This window comes from Dendrobates tinctorius, unplaced genomic scaffold, assembly GCF_039654945.1.
Source record: "Dendrobates tinctorius isolate UK_male_01 unplaced genomic scaffold, ASM3965494v1 ptg000404l, whole genome shotgun sequence".
NCBI lineage: Eukaryota > Metazoa > Chordata > Amphibia > Anura > Dendrobatidae > Dendrobates > Dendrobates tinctorius.
The window spans coordinates 1857886-1881421 of NW_027362069.1; the positions used below are offsets into that span (position 1 = coordinate 1857886).

General features: G+C 44.3%; 1 protein-coding gene across 1 annotated transcript; it reads left to right on the forward strand.

Moving 5' to 3' along the window:
* The first annotated feature begins 20004 nt into the window (after window positions 1–20004).
* LOC141076414 (gastrula zinc finger protein XlCGF66.1-like) lies at window positions 20005–20833 on the forward strand. Its single transcript, XM_073563866.1, has 4 exons — window positions 20005–20092; window positions 20222–20401; window positions 20484–20607; window positions 20691–20833. The coding sequence occupies exons 1-4, from the start codon at window positions 20015–20017 to the stop codon at window positions 20831–20833; spliced, it is 525 nt and encodes a 174-aa protein (XP_073419967.1). The 5' UTR covers window positions 20005–20014.
* The last annotated feature ends 2703 nt before the right edge of the window (window positions 20834–23536 follow it).

A 23536-nucleotide genomic window follows, 5' to 3' on the forward strand; every position in this document is an offset into this window, starting at 1 on the left:
AGTAGTAATAGTGTCCCTAATTGGACCCTAAAGAAATTATGTTTCTCACTTGTCACCATAAATTAATATAGCGTTTTCCTCATTCTGGCCCTCAAACAGTAATTTAGTCCCTCATCCTGGCCCCCTTTATTTAATAATCTTGCCCAGCCTGGCCCCCTTTATTTTATAACTAGCTGAAGAGCCCGGCGCTGCCCGGGCATAGTAACTAACTGTGGTTAGTTATAGCAAATTATAATTATCCTCCATCCCATAGTCCCGTGCCCATATACCCATCATACATCCTCCATCCCATAGTCTCATGCCCATATACCCATCATACATATTCGCCATCCCATAGTCGAGTGCCCATATACCCATCACACATCCTTCATCTCATAGTCCTGTGCCCATATACCCATCATACATATCCACGATCCCATAGTCGAGTGCCAATATACCCATCACACATCCTCCATCCCATAGTCTCATGCCCATATACCCATCATACATATTCGCCATCCCATAGTCGAGTGCCCATATATCCATCACACATCCTTCATCTCATAGTCCCGTGCCCATATACCCATCATACATATTCACGATCCCATAGTCGAGTGCCAATATACCCATCACACATCCTCCATCCCATAGTCTCATGCCCATATACCCATCATACATATTCGCCATCCCATAGTCGAGTGCCCATATACCCATCACACATCCTTCATCTCATAGTCCCGTGCCCATATACCCATCATACATATCCACGATCCCATAGTCGAGTGCCCATATACCCATCACACATCCTCCATCCCATAGTCCCATGCCCATATACCCATCACATATCCTCCATCCCATAGTCTCATGCCCATATACCCATCATACATATTCGCCATCCCATAGTTGAGTCAGTGCCCATATACCCATCACACATCCTTCATCTCATAATCCTGTGCCCATATACCCATCATACATATCCACGATCCCATAGTCGAGTGCCAATATACCCATCACACATCCTCCATCCCATAGTTTCATGCCCATATACCCATCATACATATTCGCCATCCCATAGTCCAGTGCACATATACCATCACATATCCTCCATCCCATAGTCCCGTGCCCATATACCCATCATACATATCCGCCATCCCATAGTCCCGTGCCCATATACCCATCACACATCCTCCATCCCATAGTCCAGTGCCCATATACCCATCACACATCCTCCATCCCATAGTCAACCATTATGACATCATAATGAGCGGCGGGGCTTGCAACCTATGATGAATCATCGTCGCCATGGCAACCATTATGACATCATAATGAGGGGCGGGGCTTGACGCGCACACACTTTTTCCCCAGTATGTAGATAGGGGCAAAATTGTTTGGTGAATTGGAACGCGCAGGGTTAAAATTTCGCCTCACAACATAGCTTAAGACGCTCTTGGGGTCCAGACGTGTGACTGTGCCAAATTTTGTGGCTGTAGCTGCGACGGTGCGGATGCCAATCCCAGACATACACACACACACACACACACACACATACACACACACACACATACATACACACTTTGAGCTTTATATATTAGATATGCTCCATCCTGGCCCCATTTATTTTATGATATGCCCCAGCCTGGTCCCCTATGTCCCTTTTCCAGCCTGGCCCCCAGATATCCATCCTAAACCCCCAGCTATACATACTGGCCATATGTGTCTTATCCTGCCCCCATATATCCTTCCTGGTCCCCCATATATGTGCTTCCTGGACCCCCATATACTTTATATGCTTCCTGATCTTTTGTCCTGCCCCCCATATATGCAACCTGCTCCCATATATGTCCATCCTGGCCCTTCCCCATATATCCATCCTGGACCCCATGTGTCTTATCCTGGCCCCCATGTGTCTCTATCCTGGCCCCCCATGTGTATCCATCCTTACCCCCCATGTGTATCCATCCTGGCTCCCCCATGTGTAGCCATCCTGGCCCCCCCATGTGTATCCAGCCTGACCACCATGTGTATCCATCCTGGCCCCATGTGTATGGGACGCCCTCACACCCAGGGCTGTGGGGTACTCGGTATAGGGCCCGATGAGCTTCAATGGGAGATGTCACGGCAGCTGGCATCCAGTCCGTGGCCCTGGGCGCCCATTGTAAAAGGGGAATGTTCAGTGTGCTTATGATGAGTGATTTGTGACGCCACCTGTGGTGTTTGGCAATAGAGATGTAAGCCGACGCTGCAGACAGATCCTCTGGGACAGATTATGTGGTGCAATAGTGATGATATAGCCCTCCACAGGCAGGGCTGTAGTCCCAGGGCAGTGTAGGTGAAGTGACACTTAGATGGTGTAGTGTCGGGCGCAGGGGATGTAGCAGTGCAAAGTGGGTTGGCGCAGGAATAACTGGAGGACACCAGGGCATGTAGTGCCAAAGCTTTACTCACAGTCTGTTGTGGTATAGGTGCCCGCATCCGTGCGTGTCCTCCGGGTCAGGAGCTCAGCCAACTTCCAGGCAAGATGAAGTACTCCTTTCCAACACTCCGCCAACATATGTGCCTTTTCTGAACGTCTCCTCTTATAGCGCCTTTGAGTGAAGTACTCCTAGTACTGAGTTACACTGGAGTTCCTCCTGTCAGATGTTCCTATGAACTCTACTTGTACGGCAGACAGTTGTAGCCTGCTTCGGGGACTCCTTGCTACTAAGTCCCGGCTCACTAATATGTTGCTGTTGTGCCCCCAAGTCTTGAGTGGGAATAAAATGGTCACTACTTCTATTCCTCCGGTGTCTGCTGCAGGACCATTAGTATCCGTACAACCTCGGGGACCGGACCCCGGCCTTGCGCTTAGAACTTGAAAAGGGTTCTCCTCTAATCCCGGTCGTTGTTCTCTTATTCGCCTCACGTTCCATGCTAATCCTTCTTTCCAATGGAGAATCATTGTCTCTTTCCTGTGCCAGCAGACCCAGATCACTGTGGCCTGCTGCAGCACTTCCTTCTTCCATCCCTCTCTCGGGGATCTTCTCTGTCTCACACTCTGTCCTACTACATCCTCAATCACTGACTGAATGAAAGACTGAACGACTGACTCAACTCTTCCCGCTCTTTTATGTGAACTAAACTCCACCCACCTCCCAGCACATTTCGTGTACCAAGCAGGGAGCCACCAAGGGGTGCTATGCTACACTCCAAGCAGAGAGCCGCCGAAGGTGCTTTGCTACACTACTTTGTGGTGTGGGGTGCAGGTGTTGGAGTGTGGTCAGGTGTCTCCACCTTACCTGGATAGTGGGGTACCACACCTCAGGAGGAGGTGCAGTACCTTTGTGGAGACTGAACCCTCAGGGGCGCCACATGTATCCATCCTGGCCCTCATGTGTATCCATCCTGGCACCCCATGTGTATCCATCCTGCCCCCCCATGTGTGGCCATCCTGCCCCCCCATGTGTATCCATCCTGGCCCCCCATGTGTATCCATCTTGGCCCCCCATGATTAAACATCCTGACCCCCCCATGTGTCTCCATCCTGGTCCCCCATGTGTCTCCATCCTGGCCCCCATATGTATCCATCCTGGCCCCCCCATGTGTCTCCATCCTGGCCCCAATATGTATCCAGCCTGACCACCATGTGTATCCATCCTGGCCCCTCCATTTGTATCCATCCTGGCCCCCTATGTGTCTCCATCCTGGTCCCCCATGTGTCTCCATCCTGGCCCCCCAATGTGTATCCATCCTGGCCCCCCAATGTGTATCCATCCTGGCCCACCATGTGTATCCATCCTGGCCCACCATGTGTATCCATCCTCGCCCCACATGTGTATCCATCCTTGCCCCTCCATGTGTATCCATCCTGGGCCCTCCATATGTATTCTTCCTGGCCCCCCATGTGTAGCCATCCTGGCCCCTCCATGTATATCCATCCTGGCCCCCATGTGTATCCATCCTGGCCCCTCCATGTATATCCATCCTGCCCCCCATGTGTCTCCATCCTGGCTTCATGTACAGAGAGAGGACAAAAAAAGATCAGAGTTTTGAGCTCGTACCAGGTCAGGTTATAATAGACACATATTCTCAAGTCCACACATATCACCACTTTCATACTCTGGAAGGGATATACATCAGGGATTGTATCACGAGATGGAGGAGACCATGGCATTAAGAGCCAAGTGTGACAAGGGTGAGTTACACTACCTTTCCCAAATCCTATGGAACTTCTAGGGACATCCTCTGTGTCTATATAATATGTTTTCATAAGGAATTATATCGTTTGCTAATTAGGAAAGCCTAAGGCCAGAAATAAACCCCATAAATCACTGTACATGGAGACTTTGGGATCAGATCATTTCTGTCCGTGTTGATTGTGGAAACAAAAAATCTTTTCTAAAAGCCTCAAACTTCTGTGTGTGACTCAGAGCTGAGATCTAACGTGATAGAAGATTCCAGTGTGGGGAAGACGGGAAGCATTCATATAGACGGCGGGTGGGGATGGAGTCAGTGACCGACTGATTTAAGGGATTCAGAAAGAGAATTGGAGGGATCCAATGGCTGGATATCCTTAAAGACAAAAATGTCCAGGAAGCATGGGAAATCTTGAAAAATGAAATTATCAAAGCACAATTGTTAACAATTCCGAAAAGAGGGAAGAATAGGAAGCATTTAAGGAAGCCAAGGATGGATGAACACAGAACTTAAGCACATGCTAAAAAGGAAGAAAAAAATGTTTATAAAATGGAAAGAGGGAGGCATATCTAAAGAAGAATATAATGCTGTCTGCAGAACCTGCAGGGCACAAATCAGATTATTTAAAGCTGACAATGAATTGAGGATTGCAAGAGATGTCAAAAGCAATAATAAAGGATTTTGGGGATATGTCAAAAGTAAAAGAAAAGTCAAAGATGCTATAGGATTGTTACGGGATGAAAATGATGAAATGGTAAGACAGGATGTTGAGAAGGCCGAACTTTTAAATTCCTATTTTGCATCTGTTTTCTCTCAGAAAGGAAATGTAACATCAACTGTTCTTCAATGTCCTATTAAGGGAATAGAAGAATCTAGGATATCTATAAACAGAAAGATAGTGAGGAAACACTTAGCTAACCTAAATGAATTCAAGTCTCCAGGTCCAGATGAATTACACCCCAGAGTACTGAAGGAGATAGCAGAAGAAATTTTGGAACCCCTCTCCATAATCTTTGAAAATTCTTGGAGAACAGGAGAAGTCCCAGAAGACTGGAGAAGAGCAAATGTTGTTCCTATCTTCAAAAAGGGGAAGAAGGTGGACCCAGGCAACTATAGGCCGGTGAGTCTGACTTCTATACCAGGAAAGATCTTTGAACAAATTATTAAACAACATGTATGTCAGTACCTGGATAAGAATGAAGTGATTTAACAGAGTCAGCATGGGTTTGTAACTAATAAGTCATGTCAGACTAACTTAATTTCCTTCTATGATGGAATCACTGATTGGGTGGATCAAGGAAATGCTGTAGATATAGTATATCTTGACTTCAGCAAAGCATTTGACAAAGTATCTCACACAATCCTTATTGAAAAAATGACTAAGTATGGAATGGACAAGGCAACTGTTAGGTGGATTCATAACTGGCTTAGTGATCGGACCCAAAGAGTGGTCGTAAATGGTTGCACATCCAGTTGGAAGAACGTCTCAAGTGGGGTACCACAGGGCTCTGTCCTGGGCCCTGTATTGTTCAACATCTTTATCAACGATTTAGATGAAGGAATTGAGGGTAAACTGATTAAATTTGCTGATGACACAAAGCTAGGAGGGATAGCTAATACTAGAGAAGAGAGAGAGAGGATTCAAAAAGATATAAATAAACTGGAGAAGTGGGCAGCAACTAACAGAATGGTTTTTAACAGGGAAAAATGCAAAGTGCCACATCTGGGCAATAAAAATGAAAAAAGCATATACAGATTGGGAGGAATAGGGCTAAGCAACAGCACATGTGAAAAAGACTTGGGTATACTAATAGATCACAGACTAAATATGAGTCAACAGTGTGATGCAGCAGCAAAAAAGGCAAATGCAATTCTAGGATGTATTAACAGAAGCATACAGTCTAGATCCAATGAAGTCATTACTTCCCTCTACTCCTCTTTGGTCAGACCTCATCAGGAATATTGTGTCCAGTTTTGGGCACCACATTTTAAAAAAGACATCAACAAACTGGAGCAAGTTCAGAAAAGAGCGACCAGAATGGTGACCGGTCTGCAAACCCTGTCTTATGAGGAAAGGTTGCAGGATTTGGGAATGTTTAGTTTGCAAAAGAGAAGACTGAGAGGAGACTTAATAGCTGTCTACAAATATCTAAAGGGCTGTCACATTTTAGAAGGATCAACTTTATTCACATTTGCACAAGGAAAGACTAGAAGTAATGGGATGAAACTGAATGGGAGGAGACACAGATTAGATATTAGAAAAAACTTTTTGACAGAGTGATCAATGAGTGGAACAAGCTGCCACGAGAAGTGGTGAGTTCTCCTTCAATGGAAGTCTTCAAACAGAGACTGGACAAACATCTGACTGGGATGATTTAGCGAATCCTGCTTTGAGCAGGGGGTTGGACCAGATGGCCCAGGAGGTCCCTTCCAACTCTACGATTCTATGACTTTGGCCAAATCTGTTTCTAGAGCCGTAGTAGAAGATAAAGATGTCGTCCTCATCATGAAGGAGTTATTTCTCATGTCGCGTGTAATGAATATCTCCTGCAGTATTGCTAATGCCGATTCCAGTGTCGGTAAATGAGAGGAGAATTAGCGTTATGGAAGATGAGTCTATGAGGAACGTGTTCAGCTGCCGACTCCGAGGAAAAAACTGCTTGTTGTTTGTGGCCTAAATACACTCACTGGCCACTTTATTAGGTACACCATGCTAGTAATGGGTTGGACCCCCTTTTGCCTTCAGAACTGCCTCAATTCTTCGTGGCAGAGATTCAACAAGGTGCTGGAAGCATTCCTCAGAGATTTTGGACCATATTGACATGATGGCATCACACAGTTGGCGCAGATTTGTCGGCTGCACATCCCTGATGCGAATCTCCCGTTCCACCACATCCCAAAGATGCTCTATTGGATTGAGATCTGGTGACTGAGGAGGCCATTTGAGTACAGTGAACTCATTGTCATGTTCAAGAAACCAATCTGAGATGATTCGAGCTTTATGACATGGCGCATTATCCTGCTGAAAGTAGCCATCAGATGTTGGGTACATTGTGGTCATAAAGGGATGGACATGGTCAGCAACAATACTCAGGTAGGCTGTGGCGTTGCAACGATGCTCAATTGGTACCAAGGGGCCCAAAGAGTGCCAAGAAAAAATTCCTCACACCATGACACCACCACCACCAGCCTGAACCGTTGATACAAGGCAGGATGGATCCATGCTTTCATGTTGTTTACGCCAAATTCTGACCGTACCATCCGAATGTCGCAGCAGAAATCGAGACTCATCAGACCAGGCAACGTTTTTCCAATCTTCTACTGTCCAATTTCGATGAGCTTGTGCAAATTGTAGCCTCAGTTTCCTGTTCTTAGCTGAGAGGAGTGGTACCCGGTGTGGTCTTCTGCTGCTGTAGCCCATCTGCCTCAAAGTTCGACGCACTGTGCGTTCAGAGATGCTCTTCTGCCTACCTTGGTTGTAACGGGTGGCAATTTGAGTCACTGTTGCCTTTCTATCAGCTCGAACCAGTCTGCCCATTCTCCTCTGACCTCTGGCATCAACAAGGCATTTCCGGCCACAGAACTGCCGCTCACTGGATTTTTTTTCTTTTTCGGACCATTCTCTGTATACCCTAGAGATGGTTGTGCGTGAAAATCCCAGTAGATCAGCAGTTTCTGAAATACTCAGACCAGCCCTTCTGGCACCAACAATCATGCCACGTTCAAAGGCACTCAAATCACCTTTCTTCCCCATACTGATGCTCGGTTTGAACTGCAGGAGATTGTCTTGACCATGTCTACATGCCTAAATGCACTGAGTTGCCGCCATGTGATTGGCAGATTAGAAATTAAGTCTTAACACACAGTTGGACAGGTGTACCTAATAAAGTGGCCAGTGAGTGTATATAGGTCTTACACCCCGGGCTGCGCCGCCTCGACTTACTCACCTCACTTCGGCATCCTGGCAGGTCTCTGGACGAGGGGCGTGCCACTCGGTGTCCTCGCTTCTGGTTTCACGGTCGGTCTCTGGATCCGGTGACTCATGTGCTCTCTGTCCTCTGTTTAGGCCGTGGCCGCGCATGTCTCTGGACTCTTATTCTAAATGACTCGGAAGTCTTTCCTGACCTGCAGTATATCAGGCTGCTTCCTGCTAGGGGAGATGCCTGATTATCACTTTGCTTCCCTGCTAGGCCAGCTAGGTTCCTACATGGTCGCCCTTTGTACCATATACACTTCATAGATAAAATCTCTTGCTCCAATATGTGCAGCTAGAATTGAATAAAACCACTTGGTGGCATTATATAACTGGAGCAAAGAGATATATATAGAATAGGACAATAATGAGAAAGTCGTACTTGAAACTAGATATATGGAGAAAACAAACGACCAAAAAATCTCACAAAAAATATATACTAATACAAAATATAATTTACTAGACAATCAAAAAGACCAGGACAGGTGGAAAACACAGTGCTATGGGAGATCCAAGTCTGCTTGTGCATGCAGAAAAAGCCATGGGACACACATGTAGCAGGAGGGGGATGAATATAAATCACATATAGTGCCTAGCAGCAAAATTCAATATAATTATACTTGCTCATAGCAAATTGCACATCCCCCAATGGGCCTCATAAAGTCCACCTCACCAGACATATATCCATAATGAATAGCATAATGCAATGATGATATAAAGTGTTAAATTCTTACCTGGTAAGGATAAGAGGCAACCCGCCTGGTGTGTGTCCCCCCCGACGCGCGTTTCGGCGTGAAATGCCTTTCTCAAGGGGTGGTAGGAAAGGGGAAGTGAGGGGATTAAAACCGCTATGTCCACCAATCACAAACAAGTGTACCACTCGTGACTCATATGGCCAATCAAAACCGCTCAATGACGGCTATACAATTAAAGATCCCGGTTACTATGGGGATGTATATGTGCCTCAGTATATCCGTGTCATATCCAGGCCGCCTCTTGTGACGCATGTGCCACCGTGGCAACCAAAGACACCGAGCGGCGTCGGCGTCAGCTGACCAGTGGCGACACAGGAGGTGTGACTAATCGCCAGATCAACAGAGACACCGAGAGCCGCCGGGCGCCGCGGAAGCTGCAGGGCACATGCGTAGCGCCGGTCGGCATGAGATGGCATAATGAATAATATTGGCTCAAAGCCGGGAAGGCAATTATTAGCAATGGATACTGAATAGACTACACATTAGATATATAAATGCAGGCGCTGCCTAATTTGAATAAAACAAAAATATCGCCGTATATCAATGGATATGGGTACGTCATCAGTGATGTTATGGATAAATCATACAAGGTGATAATATGAATACGACACTCAAAACAGAATAATAAAATGAAACCCTAAAAGATAAAGTCATTATGCTATTCAGGATGATAATGTGGATTTCTGATGAGATAAGATAAGATAAACACAGTTGTAGCTATATGTGCATATATACACTAAATTGGTGATGAATAATAGCTTAATATTTACTCAATTATTGAAGACTATATATGAAAATAGAATTGACTCAACAATAAATGCTATCATTTACCACCATAGGTATAATCATCATAATGTCATACACATACAATTCACATCTTCACGAATAACATAATATATCCTCAAATATGCAATAAGGTCTATTAATAAAATAGAAGTAGAATACAACTTGCATAGGATATCATACATTATAAGGTAATACAAGAAGGGTAACTCCCGCGACGTAACAAAAGTCTAGGGTCACATGACGTATCCCAATCCACCGACGGTCCATGCCACATAGAGTACACATATAATAATGGACAGAGCTAAATAAAAGAAATATATAAAATATTACAACAAAAATATAAAAACAAACGCATAACTGCAATGTAACAAGGAGACTATAGATGTCAAAGCCAGTGAAGATGTTATAAGAATGGAACAAAGCTATTTGATTCATTTAGGCCCTTAGGGTGAACAGTGTCTAGTGCCCAAATCCATCTTGTCTCACATTGAGACAATTTTTGGCAGATTTTTCCCCCACGGATATTTGGTTCAATGATATCGATACCTCTAACCTTGAGTAATGAGCCATCACATCCGTGGTGCAATTTAAAATGCCGGGGAAGTGTCCTAAGCGTGGTCGGATCATCATGGCCGGCTGCCGCCTGAATACCCAGGATGTGTTCACGGGTACGTACTTTTAATTGACGAGTCGTCATACCTACAGTCATATGTAAAAGTTTGGGCACCCCTATTAACCCCTTCCTGACATGCGACATACTATCCCGTCCACGGTACCCGGGCCCGTATGACCGTGGACCGGATAGTACGTCTACCGCGATCAGCGGCGCCCACGTGGTGAGCGCCGCTGATCGCGGCCGGGTGTCAGCTGATTATCACACCGCCCCTGACACGTTAACCCCTTGCACACTGCGATCAAACATGATCGCGGTGTACCGGGAGTTAAAGGGAAGCATCGGGAGGGAGGGGGCTCCCTCCGTGCTTCCCTGAGCCCCCCACAGCAGCGCAATGTGCAGCGCTGCCGCCGGGGGCTCCTATCCTCCAGGCCCCCGGATCCAAGATGGCGACGGGGGCCTTCGGGGACCTGAGGAAGCTGGCTTCCTCAGTGCCTGCAAAGCACAGGCAAGAGGAAGTCTTCAATGCCTGTGACAGATTGCTGATCTGTCGCAGTGATCTGTGATGTGACAGATCAGCGATCTGTCACAGGACAGTGATGTCCCACCTGGGACTATGTAATAAAGTAAAAAAAAAATGTAAAAATAAATTAAAAAAAATCGGCAAATAAATTAGAAAAAAAAAAAAAATATTCCCTCAATAAATCCATTTTTTGGAAATAATAAAAAAAAAACAATAAAAGTACACATATTAGGTATCGCCGCGTCCGTAATGACCCGCCCTATAAAACTGTCCCATTAGTTAACCCTTTTAGCGAACCCCTTAAAAAATAAAAATAAAAAACGAAGCAAAAAATAATGATTTATTATCATACCGCCAAACAAAAAGTGTAATAACGCGCGATCAAAAAGACGCATATAAATATCCATGGTACCGCTGAAAACGTCATCTTGTCCCGCAAAAAACGAGCTGCCACACAGCATCATCAGCGAAAAAATAAAAAAGTTATAGCTCGCAGAATAAAGCGGTGCAAAAATAATTCTTTTTTATATAAAATAGTTTTCATTGCATAAAACCGACAAAAACATAAAAAAACTACCTAAATGAGGTATCGCTGTAACCGTACTGACCCGAAGAATAAAACCGCTTTATCAATTTTACCGCACGCGGAACGGTGTAAACGCACCCCCCCAAAAGAAATTCATGAAACGCTGGTTTTTCTTCATTCTGCGTCCCAAAAATCGGAATAAAAAGCGATCAAAAAATTTCACGTGCCCGAAAATGGTACCAATAAAAACGTCAACTCGTCCCGCAAAAAATAAGACCTCACATGACTCAGTGGGTCAAAAGACGGAAAAATTATAGCTCTCAAAATGTGGTGATGCAAAAACTATTTTACAATAAAAAGCGTCTTTTAGCGTGTGACAGCCGCCAAACATAAAAACCGCCATAAATAGTAAATCAAACCCCCCGTTATCACCCCCTTAGTTAGGGAAAAATAATAAAACTAAAAAAAAAGTATTTATCTCCATTTTCCCGTTAGGGTAAGGCTGTGCGCACACGCTGCGGATTAGGTGCGGATTTTGTAAAATCCGCATGTGAAACCGCAGGTCAAAAGACCTGCGGTTTTACCTGCGGATTGCTCTGCGGTTTTGTCCTGCGGTTCTTCATCTCCTCAATAGAGGAGATGACAAACCGCAGGAGAATCCGCAGAAAGAATTGACATGTCAATTCTTTCTGCGGATTGAAAACCGCAGATAATCCGCACGGAAAATTCCGCACCGTCTGCACTGCGGTTTTTGATTCCCATAGGGAATCATGGTACTGTACACCGCAGCAGAAACTGCTGCGGGTCCGCAGCAGCCAAAACCGCTGCGGAACCGCAGCAAAATCCGCAGCGTGTGCACACAGCCTTAGGGTTAGGGCTAGGGTTAGGGCTAGGGTTAGGGCTAGGGTTAGGGCTCAGATTAGGGTTAGGGGTGTGTTGGGGTTAGGGTTGGAGTTATAATTGGGGGTTTCCACTGTTTGGGCACATCAGGGGCTCTCCAAATGCAACATGGCGTCTGATCTCAATTCCAGCCAATTCTGAGTTGAAAAAGTCAAATGGTGCTCCTTCCCTTCCAAGCTCTGCCATGCGCCCAAACAGTGTTTTACCCCCACATGTAGGGTATCAGCCTACTCAGGACAAATTGCAAAACAATTTTTGGGGTCCAATTTCTCCTGTTACCCTTAGGAAAATAAAAAATTGGGGGCAAAAATATCATTTTTGTGGAAAAAAATGATTTTTTTATTTTCACGTCCGAGTGTTATAAACTTCTGTGAAGCACGTGGGGGTTCAAAGTGCTCACCACACATCTAGATAAGTTCCGTGGGGGGTCTAGTGTCCAAAATGGGGTCACTTGTGGGGAGTTTCAATAGTTTAGGTACATCAGGGGCTCTCCAAACGCACATGACACCCGCAGACCATTCCATCAAAGTCTGCATTCCAAAACGTCACTGCTTCCCTTCCGAGCCCCGACGTGTGTCCATACAGTAGTTTTCTCCCACATATGGAGTGTCAGCGTACTCAGGCCAAATTGGACAACAACTTTTGGGGGTCCAATTTCTCCTGTTACCCTTGGGAAAATGAAAAAATTGGGGACTAATTGATCATGTTTCTGGAAAAAATACGATTTTTTTATTTTCATGCCCTGGCATTATAAACTTCAGTGAAGCCCTTGGGGGTTCAAAGTGCTCACCACACATCTAGATAAGTTCCTTGGGGGGTCTAGTTTACAAAATGGTGTCATTTGTGGGGGGTTTCCACTGTTTAGGTACATTAGGGGCTCTCAAAAGGCAACATGACACCCGCAGACCATTCCATCAAAGTCTGCATTCCAAAACGTCACTACTTCCCTTCCGAGCCCCGACGTGTGCCCATACAGTAGTTTTCTCCCACATATGGGGTATCAGCATACTCAAGACAAATTGGACAACAACTTTTGGGGTCCAATTTCTCCTGGTACCCTTGGGAAAATAAAAAAATGGTGACTAAAAGATCATGTTTGTGGAAAAAATACGAATTATTTATTTTCACGCCCGGGCATTATAAACTTCTGTGAAGCACTGGGGGGGTCAAAGTGCTCACCACACATCTAGATAAGTTCCTTAGGGGGTCTAGTTTCCAAAATGGTGTCATTTGTGGGGGGTTTCCACTGTTTTGGTACATCAGGAGTTTTCCAAACGCGACATGGTGTCCGATCTCAATTCCAGCCAAAAACGTCAAATGGCGCTGCTTCCCTTCCGAGCTCTGCCAAGCGCCCAAATAGTGGTTTACCCCCACATGTGGGGTATCAGCGTACTCAGAACAAATTGCACAATAACTTTTACGGTCCTGTTACCCTTGGAAAAATAAGAATTGAGGGTGAAAAGATCATTTTTGTGGAAAAAATATGATTTTTTAATTGTATGGCTTTATGTTATAAACTTCTGTGAAGCCCATGGGGGTTCAAAGTTCTCACCACACATCTAGATAAGTTCCTTAGGGGGTCTAGTTTCCAAAATGGTGTCATTTGTGGGGGATTTCCACTGTTTTGGTACATCAGGGGTTTTCCAAACGCGACATGGTGTCCGATCTCAATTCCAGCCAAAAACGTCAAATGGCGCTGCTTCCCTTCCGAGCTCTGCCATGCGCCCAAATAGTGGTTTACCCCCATATGTGGGGTATCAGCGTACTCAGGACAAATTGCACAATAACTTTTAGGGTCCTGTTACCCTTGGAAAAATAAGAATTGAGGGTGAAAAGATCATTTTTGTGGAAAAAATATGATTTTTTAATTGTATGGCTTTATGTTATAAACTTCTGTGAAGCCCATGGGGGTTCAAAGTTCTCACCACACATCTAGATAAGTTCCTTAGGGGGTCTAGTTTCCAAAATGGTGTCATTTGTGGGGTATTTCCACTGTTTTGGTACATCAGGGGTTTTCCAAACGCGACATGGTGTCCGATCTCAATTCCAGCCAAAAACGTCAAATGGCACTGCTTCCCTTCCGAGCTCTGCCATGCGCCCAAATAGTGGTTTACCCCCACATGTGGGGTATCAGCGTACTCAGGACAAATTGCACAATAACTTTTAGGGTCCTGTTACCCTTGGGAAAATAAAAATTGGGGTGAAAAGATCATTTTTGTGGAAAAAATATGATTTTTTAATTGTACTGCTGTACGTTATAAACTTCTGTAAAGCCCTTGTGGGTTCAAAGTTCTCACCACATATCTAGATAAGTTCCTTGGGGGGTCTAGTTTCCAAAATGGGGTCACTTGTAGGGGGTTTCCACTGTTTAGGTACATCAGGGACTCTCCAAACGTGACATGGCGTCCGATCTGAATTCCAGCCAATTTTGCATTGAAAAAGTCAAACTGCGCTCCTTCCATTCTGAGCTCTGCCATGCGCCGAAACAGTCGTTCCCCCCCACAAATCAGGTATCAGCGTACTCAGGACAAATTGCACAATAACTTTTGCAGTCCAATTTCTCCTGTTACCCTTGGTAAAATAAAAAAAATTGAACCTGAAGTATTTTTTTTGTGAAAAAAAGTTAGATGTTCATTTCTTTTTAAATATTCAAAAAAATTCCTGTGACGCACCTAATGGGTTAATAAACTTCTTGATCTTGAATGTGGTTTTGAGCACCTTAAGGGGTTCAGTTTTTAGAATGGTGTCACTTTTGGGTATTTTCTATCATATAGACCCCTCAAAGTGGCTTCAATTGTGATGTGGTCCTAAAAATAAAATGGTGTTGTAAAAATGAGAAATCGCTGGTCAACTTTTAACCCTTATAACTTCCTAACAAAAAAAAATTTTGGTTCCAAAATTGTGCTGATGTAAAGTAAACATGTGGGAAATGTTACTTATCAAGTTTTTCGTGTGCCGTATCTCTGTGATTTAAGGGCATAAAAATTCAAAGTTGGAAAATTGCGAAATTTTCAAAATTTTTGCCAAATTTCCATTTTTTTCACAAATAAACGCAAGTTATTTGAATGAGATTTTACCACTAACATGAAGTACAATATGTCACGAGAAAACAATGTCAGAATCACCGGGATCCATGGAAGCGTTCCAGAGTTATGACCTCATAAAGGTACAGTGGTCAGAATTGTAAAAATTGGCCTGGTCATGAACGTGCAAACCACCCTTGGGGGTGAAGGGGTTAATGTTAACCTTTTTTCTTTATAACAATTTTGGTTTTTGCAACAGGTATTTCAGTTTCATATATCTAATAACTGATGGACTCAGTTATATTTCTGGATTCAAATGAGGTTTATGGTACTAACAGAAAATGTGCAATCTGCATTTAAACAAAATTTGACCGGTGCAAAAGTATGGGCACCCTTATCATTTTCTTGAGTTGAACACTCCTAACTACTTTTTACTGACTTCCTGAAGCACTAAATTGGTTTTGTAACCTCATTGAGCTTTGAACTTCATAGCCAGGTGTATCAAATCATGAGAAAAGGTATTTAAGGTGGCCACTTGCAAGTAGTTCTCCTATTTGATTCTCCTATGAAGAGTGGCATCATGGGCTCCTCAAAACAACTCTCAAATCCTCTGAAAACAAAGATTATTCAACATAGCTTTTCAGGGGAAGGATACAAAAAGTTGTCTCAGAGATTTATCCTGTCAGTTTCCACTGTGAGGAACATAGTAAGGAAATGGAAGAACACAGGTACAGTTCTTGTTAAGCCCAGAAGTGGCAGGCCAAGAAAAGTATCAGAAAGGCAGAGAAGAAGAATGGTGAGAACAGTCAAGGACAATCCACAGACCACCTCCAAAGACCTGCAGCATCATCTTGCTGCAGATGGTGTCACTGTGCATCGGTCAACAATACAGCGCATGCATAACGCCTTTTTGTATGACCAAACAACTCAATCTTTGTTTCATCAGTCCACAGGACCTTCTTCCACAATGTAACTGGCTTGTCCAAATGTGCTTTTGCAGACCTCAGGCGACTCTGTTTGTGGCGTGCTTGCAGAAACGGCTTCTTTCGCATCACTCTCCCATGCAGCTTCTCCTTGTGCAAAGCCAGTTACATTGTGGAAGAAGGTCCTGTGGACTTATGAAACAAAGATTGAGTTGTTTGGTCATACAAAAAGGCGTTATGCATGCGCTGTATTGTTGACCGATGCACAGTGACACCATCTGCAGCAAGATGATGCTGCAGGTCTTTGGAGGTGGTCTGTGGATTGTCCTTGACTCTTCTCACCATTCTTCTTCTCTGCCTTTCTGATATTTTTCTTGGCCTGCCACTTCTGGGCTTAACAAGAACTGTACCTGTGTTCTTCCATTTCCTTACTATGTTCCTCACAGTGGAAACTGACAGGTTAAATCTCTGAGACAACTTTTTGTATCCTTCCCCTGAAAAGCTATGTTGAATAATCTTTGCTTTCAGATCATTTGAGAGTTGTTTTGAGGAGCCCATGATGCCACTCTTCATAGGAGAATCAAATAGGAGAACTACTTGCAAGTGGCCACCTTAAATACCTTTTCTCATGATTTGATACACCTGGCTATGAAGTTCAAAGCTCAATGAGGTTACAAAACCAATTTAGTGCTTCAGGAAGTCAGTAAAAAGTAATTAGGAGTGTTCAAATCAAGAAAATGATAAGGGTGCCCATACTTTTGCACCGGTCAAATTTTGTTTAAATGCAGATTGCACATTTTCTGTTAGTACAATAAACCTCATTTGAATCCAGAAATATAACTGAGTCCATCAGTTATTAGATATATGAAACTTAAATACCTGTTGCAAAAACCAAAATTGTTATAAAGAAAAAAGGTTAACATTAATAGGGGTGCCCAAACTTTTACATATGACTGTATGTAAATTAGACTACATGGACACAAAGCAAAATAAATCACATAACGTGAGGTACAAGAGATGCCGGTGTGTCGCCTGTCCAAATATTGAACGTACTGATTCTTTTTTTAATTCTAGTGGCACCAGGACATATGACATCAGGGGACACATCTCTACATCTCTTGTACTTCACGTTATGTGATTTATTTTGCTTTGTGTCCATGTAATCTAATTTACATAGGTATGATGACTCGTCAATTAAAAGTACGTACCCGTGAACACATCCTGGGTATTCAGGCGGCAGCCGGCCATGATGATCCGACCACGCTTAGGACACTTCCCCGGCATTTTAAATTGCACCACGGGTGTGATGGCTCATTACTCAAGGTTAGAGGTATCGATATCATTGAACCAAATATCCGTGGGGGAAAAATCAGCCAAAAATTGTCTCAATGTGAGACAAGATGGATTTGGGCACTAGACACTGTTCACCCTAAGGGCCTAAATGAATCAAATAGCTTTGTTCCATTCTTATAACATCTTCACTGGCTTTGACATCTATAGTCTCCTTGTTACATTGCAGTTATGCGTTTGTTTTTATATTTTTGTTGTAATATTTTATATATTTCTTTTATTTAGCTCTGTCCATTATTATATGTGTACTCTATGTGGCATGGACCGTCGGTGGATTGGGATACGTCATGTGACCCTAGACTTTTGTTACGTCGCGGGAGTTACCCTTCTTGTATTACCTTATAATGTATGATATCCTATGCAAGTTGTATTCTACTTCTATTTTATTAATAGACCTTATTGCATATTTGAGGATATATTATGTTATTCGTGAAGATGTGAATTGTATGTGTATGACATTATGATGATTATACCTATGGTGGTAAATGATAGCATTTATTGTTGAGTCAATTCTATTTTCATATATAGTCTTCAATAATTGAGTAAATATTAAGCTATTATTCATCACCAATTTAGTGTATATATGCACATATAGCTACAACTGTGTTTATCTTATCTTATCTCATCAGAAATCCACATTATTATCCTGAATAGCATAATGACTTTATCTTTTAGGGTTTCATTTTATTATTCTGTTTTGAGTGTCGTATTCATATTATCACCTTGTATGATTTATCCATAACATCACTGATGACGTACCCATATCCATTGATATACGGCGATATTTTTGTTTTATTCAAATTAGGCAGCGCCTGCATTTATATATCTAATGTGTAGTCTATTCAGTATCCATTGCTAATAATTGCCTTCCCGGCTTTGAGCCAATATTATTCATTATGCCATCTCATGCCGACCGGCGCTACGCATGTGCCCTGCAGCTTCCGCGGCGCCCGGCGGCTCTCGGTGTCTCTGTTTTTCTGGCGATTAGTCACACCTCCTGTGACGTCACTGGTCAGCTGACGCCGACGCCGCTCGGTGTCTTTGGTTGCCACGGTGGCACATGCGTCACAAGAGGCGGCCTGGATATGACACGGATATACTGAGGCACATATACATCCCCATAGTAACCGGGATCTTTAATTGTATAGCCGTCATTGCGCAGTTTTGATTGGCCATATGAGTCACATGAGTGGTACACTTGTTTGTGATTGGTGGACATAGCGGTTTTAATCCCCTCACTTCCCCTTTCCTATCACCCCTTGAGAAAGGCATTTCACGCCGAAACGCGCGTCGGGGGGGACACACACCAGGCGGGTTGCCTCTTATCCTTACCAGGTAAGAATTTAACACTTTATATCATCATTGCATTATGCTATTCATTATGGATATATGTCTGGTGAGGTGGACTTTATGAGGCCCATTGGGGGATGTGCAATTTGCTATGAGCAAGTATAATTATATTGAATTTTGCTGCTAGGCACTATATGTGATTTATATTCATCCCCCTCCTGCTACATGTGTGTCCCATGGCTTTTTCTGCATGCACAAGCAGACTTGGATCTCCCATAGCACTGTGTTTTCCACCTGTCCTGGTCTTGTTGATTGTCTAATAAATTATATTTTGTATTATTATATATTTTTTGTGAGATTTTTTGGTCGTTTGTTTTCTCCATATATCTAGTTTCAAGTACGACTTTCTCATTATTGTCCTATTCTATATATATCTCTTTGCTCCAGTTATATAATGCCACCAAGTGGTTTTATTCAATTCTAGCTGCACATATTGGAGCAAGAGATTTTATCTATGAAGTGTATATGGTACAAAGGGCGACCATGTAGGAACCTAGCTGGCCTAGCAGGGAAGCAAAGTGATAATTGTCTAATAAATTATATTTTGTATTATTATATATTTTTTGTGAGATTTTTTTGGTCGTTTGTTTTCTCCATATATCTATGGTCGCCCTTTGTACTCAGGTCCCTGCGTGTACCTGGCTTGCTTCCGAGTATGCGCTCTGCACACTCTTGTACCCTGCGTGCTTCCGAGTATGCGCTCTGCGCCCTCCTGTACCCGGCGTGCCCCTGTATTCACCCTGCTAGACACGGTCTCTCGTGCCTCCTTTGAGCTGGCCACCTGGTACCATCAGTCGTAATACTTCATCCCCCTGGGTCTACCCCTGACGCTCCCTGTATACGGGGTGGTACTCACTAGGTCAGCTCACCCAGGGTGGGTTGATATCACGGCCCAGAGAGTCCACTCCAGGAGTTGTCACAATAGGTTTTATTAGTAGATGTCAGGGAAGAAAACTAAACCCTGTAAGATAATAAATCTCCTCATATGTTTCCCTTATTATCTCCAGTATTTGTATTATTACACAGGATTCTTATGATGTTACATCGGATCATCTTCTTCTCATTCAGGTCTCTACAATATCGGATCCTCTCAGTGAAGATCTTCTACAGAAGAGAATTCTCCTGATTTACCCATCAAGGATGGATATGGACAGAGACAAGATGGCGGAGAGGATGTTACACCTCACCCTAGAGATCCTCTTCCGTCTCACTGGAGAGGTGAGAGATTCTGATGACGTCACATTACATCATTCTTATCTATGGGAATAACAGATGGACAGAACTGGAGAGGTGAGGACTCTGGAAATGTCTGTAGTGAGATTTATTAATGTGTCTCTCCATAACCAGGATTACACAGTGGTGAAGAAGACCTCTAGTGATCGCTGTCAGGATCCTGTGTCTGAGGGACGTGGAAGACCCCTGAGAGCAATCACGGGGCCTCCACCTCACCCCCTGATCCATGAGGACATCAATGACCAGAAGATCCTAGAACTCATCTACAAGATGAATGAGCTGCTGACTGGAGAGGTGACACTGCTGGGAATGCTGGGACATTATACAGTAACACTATGAAGGGATCGGGGGATGACGGTATCATTGTATGTGTCAGGTTCCTATAAGGTGTCAGGATGTCGCTGTCTATTTCTCCATGGAGGAGTGGGAGTATTTAGAAGGACACAGAGATCTGTACAAGGACGTCATAATGGAGGTTCCCCAGCCGCTCACATCACCAGGTAATAGACAGGACTAAATACACACGGCCTATAATTATCTGTATGTAGAGAATGAATTCAGTCCCTGTATGTGTTTCCTCCAGATCTATCCAGTAAGAGGACAACACCAGAGAGATGTCCCCGTCCTCTTCTTCCACAGGACTGTAACCAAGAAGATCCCAGTGCTCCTCAGGATCATCAGGTAGATGGAGAGAAGGTGTCAGGAGATCTCCCCTATGATGTGTAGACGGCTGTGAATGTCTTGTGCTCAGTCTTGTTTTATCCACCAGTATTATGTGTTTTATACTTGTGTAATGAGAACGGTGGAGATGGAAGGATTAGAGCTGATCATAGATGGGACTTCTCCATCTGTCTGTGACTTTTACAATATTTGTTTCAGGGTGAAGATCTGACCCATATTAATACTACAGAGACATATGTGAGAGATGATGAGTGGTGTAAAGAGGAGATTCCCACATATGACTACCCAGGTGAGTAGTAACCACTGAATGCAGAGAAGTCACAGATTCCTCTCAGTCACCGGCTGTGGCTGCTTTATCGGTGGTGTAGTCCGGCCGTATTACCATGATCACCATTTTGCCTCTAGACCACAACATTCTCCTCCACCCAAAACTGTTCAAATGACTTTGGGCATTGAAAGCCCTTTTCTATAGACCATACGACCTGGTAGATCCACCTACCCCCTGGTATTAGGAGTCGCTGACCGTTACCTGCCCAGATCTGTAACTATAAAGCCAAATGACAGCGTACGTAGAATGTGCTGACAAGTTAAAAAATCACTTGAAGAAAAATCTTATGCTGGGCCTGTAAGAGAAAGCGGAGGGTAATGATGCTGTTGGCTTCCTAGATCCCTGAGATCTTATCGGATGACTCTTCTCTCCCTTCTGTGCTGTTGAATGTCTCATGGTCCCTACAAGACCAGGTCCAGTCTTTCTGGCCAAACTTTCCCTTTTATGATCGACAACACTAAATGTGCAGTGAGGCCAAGTGTGAATTTCTGTACAATAACAGAGTTTCCCTTTTTCCTGACTTTTCAATTTGTGTTAAAACTACACTTTTTTCCTTCAAAAATATGGAGGAAAATGGGGGGTGCGTCTTATAGTCCGGATGTACCGGCTCTGACTATGGTGGGGAGGTGGGGGAACGGCATCGGCGGAGCAGTGGGTCACACGAGGCTGGAGCCGGTGGCTGCGGCTAACTCCTGTTCTTGCTGCTAAAGAGAAATGAATATTCACTGCATTCCACTCCCATGGGCTTGGAGGGCAATGAATATTCATTTCTCTTTAACAATAGTATCTTGATATGATTAGCCTCCAACCCCAGTCCTGGTATGCATGGCCCCATCCTTATAATTGGCCCACACCACCATCCCCATCCTGGTATGCATGGCCCCTTCAGAAAACATTAAAAAACAAACCATTACACTTACCTACCCCGCGCTCCCTCGCAGCGTCCTGCTCCGGTGCCAGCAACTGCTATATGCTTGTAAGCAGCACATGGCAGGGACGTCATGTGCTGCTCACAAGCAGAGCACAGCTGCCAGGACTGTGCACGCAAAGGGCACTGAGTATTCTTTGCTCTTCAGTAGCGCGCAGTGTCAGCCACCGGCTTCCTGCTGCTACCTGCGGTCACGTGTGCCGCTACTTAAGAGAAATGAATATTTGTGAATACTCACTGTTATGAGCGCTGCTTACAAGCATAAAGCAGTTGCTGGCACTGGAGCAGGACGCTGCAAGGGAGCGCCGGGTAGGTAAGTGTAATGGTTTGGGTTCTTTTATGTTTTTTGTTGGGGCCATGCATACCAGGATAGGAATGTGGGTGGGGCCACTTATAAGGATGGGCCCCTGCATACCAGGATGAGATGGGGCCCTGCATACCAGGATAAGATGGGGCCCTGCATACCAGGACGAGATGGGGGCCCTGAATACCAGGATAGGGATGGGACCATGCATACCAGGATAGGGATGATGGGACCATGCATACCAGGATAGGGATGGGACCATCCATACTAGGATGAGATGGGGACCCTGCATACCAGGGTAGGGATGGGGCCATACATACCAGGATAGGGATGAGGGGGCCATATGTATCAGAATGGGGAGGAGGGGGCCATGCATGCCAGGGTAGGGATGAGGGGGCCATGCATACCAGGATGGGGATGAGGCCATGCATACCAGGGTAGGGATGAGGGGGCCATGCATACCAGGATAGGGATGAGGGGGCCATGCATACCAGGATAGGGATGAGGGGGCCATGTGTATCAGAATGGGGATGAGGGGGCCATATATACCAGGATAGGGGATATTAAGTACAGAATTGACCACATTTTTGGTTCAATTTTTTTTCCTAATTTCCTCTAAAAGCTAGGTGCGTATTTGTGACGGGGTATACGACAGAGCGAGAAGGGACAACAGGCCGAGGGACGATCCAACGAGATTTATTAAGGCAGGAAGCATACAACATCAAATATCCATAATGTCCTTAGAGTCCATGAGAAGTCCACAATAAGTCCGCACAATGGGAACAAATCCGGGCACCTCACGATAGTCCTTGTGCCGGATACGAAGACAATAATCCTTGCAATAGTCCACAGGATTCCACACAATCCCACGGACGTCACGCGCTGGCCTCAACTCAGTTTGTGACTCCTTCCACGTCCGCACTCAAATCACAACAAAACTTAAAACAAGAATGTATTGTCAGAGCTCCTGAGATCAGCCCATCTGAAGGGGGTAGGGGTCACACCTACTATTCAATGGTTTGGTCCATCAGAAGATTCTAGAAATGTAAGGGCTCCACTGAGTCTACAGGATGTGTATTGTAGGTTATCTTCTGCTTAGGAAAACAATAGCCAAAGTTCCACTAGCTGTTGACATAAGCCTAAATTAGATTATGGTCCAGGTACATATTATACAACATACAGGACAAG